Raw genomic sequence first — 7,872 nt, 5'->3', positions numbered from 1 at the left:
TGATGTAATTCAAGAATCACCTTCTTACAAGTACCTAGGCTAAGAAAACATTTTACAGATGGTCTGTACCTATGGTGATCCAAAGAGTTTGATTAATATTTCTGAATTATTCAACATATTTGTATTGCTAAGGAAAGACTCGAATTATTTCTATCTGGGAAATGACTTAAGTGTTTTAAATGGTCTTATTTAATTTGATCTGCTTTTGACAACACCAGTAACAATAATTAATAAAAGATAAAATATGAATGCAAGAAAAATGTGATCGAGCTTTATTTCAGGGGTAGTGTTATTGCTCCTTCCCCCCCCCTTTGATCTGTTAGTGCATACATCATCTTTTTAAATTAAAATATAAGGGCTTGTGACTACTATTTCAAAATTGCTATATATCCTATTCAGAACTGAACTGTCTTCATTCTATATAACATGTAGGGCATTTAAGGCATATACTGCACATATTACCAATGTATTATGTCTTTTGTTTGCATGCAGACTGTGTTCCTACACAACTTCTTTTCTTTTTTTTTAATGTACTATAAATGGCATTTTCCAGGAGTTTGGTGTTATTATTTGGTATCAAGACCTTCTCACATGTCTTTGTTTTTCCTGTTGTGAAAATCATTCTGTCATGCCCAGGAAACTTAGGCTGGAGGCAAGCAGAATGAGCCAGCATCTGCAATCTCCCTGCAGGTCAGTAGCCTGCAAAGTGGGTCAGCACCTTGGTCCCGCTCCCTGCTTATTTGTGCAAACTGTGGTAGTTGTGTATGTAATAAATGGACATAGAGAATGTCAATAGCTAATTATCTGAAGGAAGTGTCAAAAGAAGCCACCAAAATATGTTGGATCTGAAAATGTATGGATTTTTAGTCTTTTTCCCTTTCTCATTAGACTAAGAAAGCTAATCTGATATTCCTAGCCCTGCTCAGAAAAATTAGTCTCTGCATGTAACAGTTCTGTATTATTTGCCATTCAGTAGAAACAGGCACTAGTGTCCTGGGAGGGCTGGCTGGGCATCCTTGCCCTCTGCAGATGCCTGCAGTTTCTCCTCTGGCACTGGATCCAGGTCTGGCACTTTCTGCCCTGCCTTGGCAACTGTGAATCTGCTCATGCGCAGAGCCTCTTCGTAGACTGGAGGAGTGTCTGATGCCGAGAGGGATGGTGTTCCCTGCGCAGCGTTATGGGAGTGTGCCACTGCTAATATCCTCCTGGCAGCAGGCCCAAACACAGAGTGGAGAGCTGAAAGGGAGGAGACAAAAGCTGTTTGCCTCATCCTGAAAGCACCATGTGATTAGAGGAGGACGAATATATCTGCAGCACACCGGCTTTTCTCTCCCCACAACCTAAATGTTTGACTTTTCCTGCCCCTTCATTCTTCCCTAAAAGAGGTGCGTTTGAGCACTCATCAGCAACATCCCACAATCAGTCCTTCCTCAAATGCCACCAAGGCTCTTAGCTGCCCCATTTCCAGCCAAACATATCTCACAGCTGATTCACTGTCTGGCTGCATTTGCTACATGAAGTCTGGTGAACACCTTAATTTGTGCTATGTACAGATGCTGCTTGCCCTGCATTCTGTCATGAATTCCCACTGTCAGCCTTGGGGTGCTGCAGTCAGTGCAGGCCCTCACTTCAGGGTGGATGGAGGTCCCCAGCCTCTGTCAAAGCCAACTCACAGGTAATGGTGCTCTGGAGGGTGCTGTCGTGATCAAAAGCAATGACGGTAACCTCATAGGGCTGAGGACCTGATTCCTCTCCTGTGTGATGGCAATGAAAACAGCATCTCATGCATACGGAAAGCAGGCCACACAGGAGCAGCAGCCCACCAATCACCACAACCAGCCTGGAAAGGGAGAGGACACAGGATTAGGACAGAAAGATTTTATTTGCAGGGAACCTCTTAATGTCTTGCCCTGCATAAAGCAAGGATAATTTCAATGCAAGGTAAAGTCTAGTCATCTGGGGCCTTGTCCAGCAGAGTTTGGACAGTCTCCAGGGATGGAGATCCCATATGCCCTCCAGGAACCTGTTTCAAGTGCTGCACCATCCTGAGGGGAAGCATGTTTTTCTTCTGTCTTATCAGAATTTCCCTGTATGCAGATTAGTCAGTCAGCTTAGGTCCTTCTGCAGGGGCATCTCTGACAAGGCTCTGGCTCTATCTTCTCTCAAGATCCACTTTTGGTAGTGGAAAACTGCAATTAGGTTGCTCCCTTAGCCTCCTCCACACTGAACAAACCTGGTCCTTTCAGACCCTCCTCATACGTCATGTCCTTTGGACCTGTGACCATTTTATTTGCTCTCCAGTGGACTTGCTTCAGTTTGTCAACATGTCCGTTGTACTGGGGGACCAAAACTGGACTACACATTTCATATGTGTCCTCATGAGTGACAAGCAGAGAGGAAAAATCATCTCTCAATCTGCTGGCTATACTGATCAATGAAGCCTTGTAGATGTCCATCTCTTTTGATCTTATCCTGATGAGAATTACTAAAGAATCGGACTAAAATTACTTTCAAAATGGGTGTTTTAAAGGGCACACTGTGCCACAAATTATTTACTGGTATTGTTAATCAGACTAAATTAATATGTGGAATAAAAAAGGCGTCTGGCACATCAAGATTTGTTCAAGACAATGTGATATGTAAGGGGTTGCGTTGCTACTGCAGACTGTTAGAGCGTCCCAAGGAAAAGTGGGAGGTGGCATCACACTTGAGCAGGTCACATTTAATCCCACTGTTTGCTACTGGAATTGTCCAGAGATGCAGATTTTTACAGTAAATGTATGCCATCTTACCAGATATACCACAGATGGTCCCACTCCGTACCTGAACAGCTGAGGAGGAGAGGGTACAAGAAATAGTTAGCCATAGAATACAAAATATGTGGGAGGATCTCTATCATACATTCTTCAGGTTCCTCCCATGCTCCTTAATTACCATCCACCTTCTAAAGGCACAACGATGAGAAACTTACTGTGCTTCGTGGAGAATAGAGTTGACCAACCTCACCAATCTCCTTGATAGACTTTCCCTTCTGTTTGGCTTTATCTCTTTGTTGTTCTCCTGATATTTATGCCTGCCCAAGTCTGTTTACAAAACTTAGGGATCTGCATTCACATTTGCTTTTGTCAGAATATAATTTCTGTTATTCTTACAAATGACATTCCCTGGAGTAATATTCACTAAAGCAATATATTTCAAACCATTTTTTTCAAGGAACAGTTGATTCCAAATTCATAATCTCAGCCAATCAAAATGACACCAGAAAGCTCTTAACTATTACAGTTACACAAATAGGTAGCAGGAACAGTATGGCATGATCAGTATGTTGTTCAATAAAATAGTAATTAATACACTTCATATTCAAAGAGATGGAGATTTTATGTGAGTTTTCAGTAGCTGCAGTTAAATAAGCTGCAGCCATCACATTGTCAGCCATCACATCATAACAGTGACGTCTACTATTGCTTTTGTCTGTAATTGTCTTCTTAAAAAAGTGTAAAATAGACAAGTACTCACAGTTCAGTGTTGAGACAGTTTTCCTCACCTCTGACTTGGGAGAACTAGAAGGGGAAAACCAAACAAGACACAAATAGTGTGAATTAAGTTTGTCATATACAGCTTTGTTACCTGGATCGTTACCAGTCTGAATCTCAAGGACTTATTGTTATTTATCTTTCTTTGTATGCATCAGAAATTTTGCTGTAGTTTTGAAGTAACTGTGATACCAACTGCATTGTTTCATATCTTAACTTCCTGTAGTCATTAAAATCCGACTTAGCACTGTTCCCAGCACACACCCCATCTTATCTTCACCCTCACCACAGGTTTCCCTCTCCCCTTACAGATGTAGATCCTTCTCCATGCTCAAATATTAAGAACCTTTAAATGTCCTGCTTCGCATTATATATGCATATATATATATATATGCATATATATGCATATTATGACTTGAATTCTGCTCAGACCCTCCAGCACTCCTATCTTTCTAATTTCTTTGGATACCCTGATCTCTGTGTTATCATTTCTGGAGTAGCAGCAAATATTCTTCTTTTCTGCATGTCTGCCTTTTATATGTCTCGTTCTTTCTAACATCAGGGAAATTATTGTGACTGTCAATTGCTAATGATCCTCCGTCTTTCTAAGGTAACTTCATAACTGAGCAGAGATCCCATGAAAAGGAACCTGAGATGCGACTTACCCATAAGAAACACCCTAAACCAAAGCACATCATGACTGGGCTATGCATCCCTGTAGGGCTGGTAGTTCAGTGGCCTCTTGGTGTCTCAAGCTGTTCTTTGTCTTCTTGTCCTTTAGTTTCTGTTCTTCCTCACCAGTCCACTAATCAGAAGAAGGAGCAGATTTCTTACTGTGTGTTGAGGCCAGTTTCTTCTTCCTGTTCTATCTCTTCCTCTCCTCCTCTGGGTCTATTCTTCTCTGCCCTTCAGGTTTTTGCTTTCTCTCTTTGTCACTGGCAATTCATGTTTGTTTCTGTTTGTCTCCTTTTGTTATTTTCTGGGCCTGCTTCTCTCCCTCTTTTGAAGAGGTCTCTAAAGCCTTCCAGTCAGATCAGGAGAAAAGCGGTCGCTACAAGTTCTTACTTCAGATGTTGAACTAGTTCAGTGAAGGGCATCATGAGATCTCTGCAGACCTGACCCTTCCCTTCTGTGAGCAGAAAGGGTCTCTGAGTTTGTTCATTCCCAATTATTCATCTCCCCACCCATACCCTGAGGGTAGGTGGACTGAAGGTCATGTTACTGACCTGTTTAAATGAAGTTTAGATTCCTTTCCCTGCTCCAGTACCGTTTCTGTCCCTGCGCTCACAGTGTCCCACCTTTGTGGATCCAACCTATTGACTTTAGCCGTAGGGTCAACATACAGAGTGCATGTTACAAGCAAGGTGTTCCTGCTGAAGTGAAAGAATTTTCAATATAATAATTATATACAGCATTTTATATGGAGAGTTATATGTATATATGTGTATATGAATGCAGCAGATATGCATATATCTGTCCTGGGTTCAGCTGTAGCATATATTTTTTTCACATCTGTGCATATATATCATAGGTTGTATCATATATGTATGCATATGCACACACACACATATATATGCATATGCAACACATCTTGTATCTCCTATTATAAGGCTCCTCCACCATCCCTCTTACCTGAACTTCCTGCATGGCCAGCCAAGTCCCAGTGAGTGGTGTACATTACAGGGAATACATGTTGACCTGGACACTATTTGTCCTGCAGCTGGTTATATTAGTAGGCTGCATTCAACGAACCATTAATTTTCTCTTCTGTATAGCTGCTTTAGTTTTCTGTTACTGCTCGTGGCTATTCAGAGTGTTATTTACATGCATATAATTGTGTTCACCTTCTCTTTCGAATAGCTGAGAGAGAAAGAAAATGCTCTGCAGTAATGGGTTACTATTTGTGTTTGGGAACCACCTGGGACTGGTACATTAATATATGTTAAGGGCAAGATAGCAACTAGAGAAACTTGTTGCCCCGTGTTGCAGTCACAATGCATTCACATTAAACTGGTGAATCATTAGCCCTGGTGATGCATTTTAGAGTTGCAGAGCAGGACCAATGGATTCATGAACATAATGTACTCTCTCAAGGCAGGCTAAAAAAAGTTTACCATTCTTTAATTATAAAAGCAGTGGTGCAGTGTAAACATCCCTTAGCATGAGTTTTTCTTTCTTTCTTTCTTTCTTTCTATCTATCTATCTATCTATCTATCTATCTATCTATCTATCTATCTATCTATCTATCTATCTATCTATCTATCTATCTATATCTATCTATCTATCTATCTATCTATCTATCTATCTATCTATCTATCTATCTATCTATCTATCTATCTATCTATCTATCTATCTATCTATCTATCTATCTATCTATCTATCATCTATCTATCCATCCATCCATCCATCCATCCATCCATCCATCCATCCATCCATCCATCCCACTCAGTTACTAGAAGAAGGCTTCTGAGACCTGGTGGACAAATAAGAAACAGAAACATGAAGTATTTGCTTTGTATTTATATGAGAATTGCCCAATACTGTTTTTGTCTCTCACCTTCTTTGTCTTTCTCCTTAAATGCTTTTGTGTATTAGAAGAGTTTTAGAAGAAAAGACCCAGCAGAACTGTAAAGTAGCCTTTCTTATATGTATAACTTTTAAAACTAGTAGGATTCAATATGGAAAGAAAGTGCAAATTTACAATGTTTTTCCGGGCCTTTTTAATGTCAGTGTGATAATTCAGTAGATTATCACTTGATTTTTACCTGAAATTCATAAGGATTTCAAATTCTAGGAGGATTAAACTGGAGAAATATCAGATAAAGTGATAAAAAATTTCTCTAAAGAAAAAGCATTAGTGTGACATAAAACAGTGACCCCTCCTGTTAAGTGCATATCATAACTTATTCTTGATGAATCTTACTGATCACTCTTTTTCTATTCCTAGGGCATTGCCATTAATACTGTGCTTCCAGTAATCCACCTATGGCCTTGCTAGGCTATCATTCAAGAATGTTTTAAATTTCTTCACATTACCCTGGTATTTTGCCTCAATTATCTCTAGTCTATCTTTATTTGCTTTATGCTATATTGAAGTGACTTTTCTCTTTCATATTTTCCCCTTACCACCTTTCAAAAGGTTTAAAAAAAGTGGTCAGACTTTTAGAGAATTGCTAAAACAAAAATATCTCATAACTGACTTTTACTCTCTTCTTTGTTTTTGTTTAAAATCTTAGAGTCCATTCCATAGTCTGTGAGTTGAACGTATCCTTTCTTGGATGCCAGAGAAAGCAGATTATGGTATGAACAGAAAATACTTGTGTCCTCTCTGCTTCCCTCTTCTGGTTGCATCAAGGGATGCATCTCAAGCCAGTTCTAATTTTCGTTTCACAGGTAGCACGACCTTAACTGGGAGCAAAGCTTCCTAATGAGCTGAAAAACTGCTGTTGAACTGCTCTTAGAAGTTGTTGAGAAATTGCTGCTTGTTCCCTGTTACTCTTCAAAGGAGTGTTCTACTAGAGCCATCTTGATTAGTCATCCCCAATGCTTCCCCATGGACATTTAGAAATATAAAGTATGGAAACACATGTGGGGCCCAGAAGAACCCTCAATACTTCTACAGGTGTAGTAAGACACCTTACTTATTATCTATTATGTAAGACACATGATTATCAAAGCTTTCATGTATTTTACACTGGTTGTTAATAATCCAAAAGGGCTCTGTTTCTTGCAAAGCAAAACCAGATCCTTTTTCAATAAACTATGCATAAAGTAGCAGAACACTTCCCTCCCACATTTCATGCAGTCATAATTTAACCACAGCTGGCAACTAAGCCCCACACAGCTGCTTACTCACTCCTGCCTGTTGGGATGGAGGAGAGAATCAGAAGAGCAAAAGTGAGAAAACTCATGGGTTGAGATAATGACAGTTTAATAGGTAAAGCAAAAGCCATACACACAAGCAAAGCAAAACAAGGAATTCATTCACCACTTCCCATCACTGGCAGATGTTCTCCAGGACAGTAGGGCTCCATTATGCATAACAGTTATTTGGGAAGACAAACACCATCACACTGACCAGCCCCCCCCCTTCTTTCTTCTACCACCAGCTTTATATGCCGAGCATATCCCATATCGTATGCTGACACCATATAGTATGAGGTATCCCTGGGGTCAGGTGTCCCAGCTGTGTCCCTTCCCTACTTCTTCATACCCCCAGCCTGCTCATTGGTGGATAGGGTGAGAAGCAGAAAAAGCTTTGACTCTGTGTAAACACTGCTCAGCAATGACTAAAACATCCCTCTGTTATCAACACCGTTTCCAGCACAATTCCAAAACA

General features: G+C 40.3%; 1 protein-coding gene and 1 long non-coding RNA gene across 3 annotated transcripts; one reads left to right on the top strand and one right to left on the bottom strand.

Annotated features, from left to right (window-relative positions):
• Positions 1-510: 510 nt before the first annotated feature.
• Positions 511-4,691, bottom strand: TMEM52B (transmembrane protein 52B). Of its 2 annotated transcripts, XM_062614002.1 has the most exons (5): positions 4,199-4,691; positions 3,517-3,560; positions 2,793-2,831; positions 1,674-1,840; positions 511-1,236 (listed from the first exon to the last, which is right to left on the bottom strand). In XM_062614002.1, the coding sequence occupies exons 1-5, from the start codon at positions 4,244-4,246 to the stop codon at positions 986-988; spliced, it is 549 nt and encodes a 182-aa protein (XP_062469986.1). In that variant the 5' UTR covers positions 4,247-4,691; the 3' UTR covers positions 511-985. The 2 variants fall into 2 exon arrangements, with proteins under 2 accessions (XP_062469986.1, XP_062469987.1); XM_062614003.1 differs by lacking the exon at positions 2,793-2,831.
• LOC134161312 (uncharacterized) lies at positions 1,312-7,132 on the top strand. The gene is made up of 3 exons (XR_009963939.1): positions 1,312-1,385; positions 5,144-5,265; positions 6,927-7,132. It is a non-coding gene; the product is annotated as an uncharacterized LOC134161312 (long non-coding RNA).
• Positions 7,133-7,872: the final 740 nt, after the last annotated feature.

This window comes from Pezoporus occidentalis, unplaced genomic scaffold (genome assembly GCF_034315485.1).
Source record: "Pezoporus occidentalis ecotype Australia unplaced genomic scaffold, CSIRO_AGI_Poc_V1 ctg172, whole genome shotgun sequence".
In the NCBI taxonomy this organism is placed as follows: Eukaryota; Metazoa; Chordata; class Aves; order Psittaciformes; family Psittacidae; genus Pezoporus; species Pezoporus occidentalis.
This window is presented reverse-complemented; position numbering and strand designations above follow the sequence as displayed.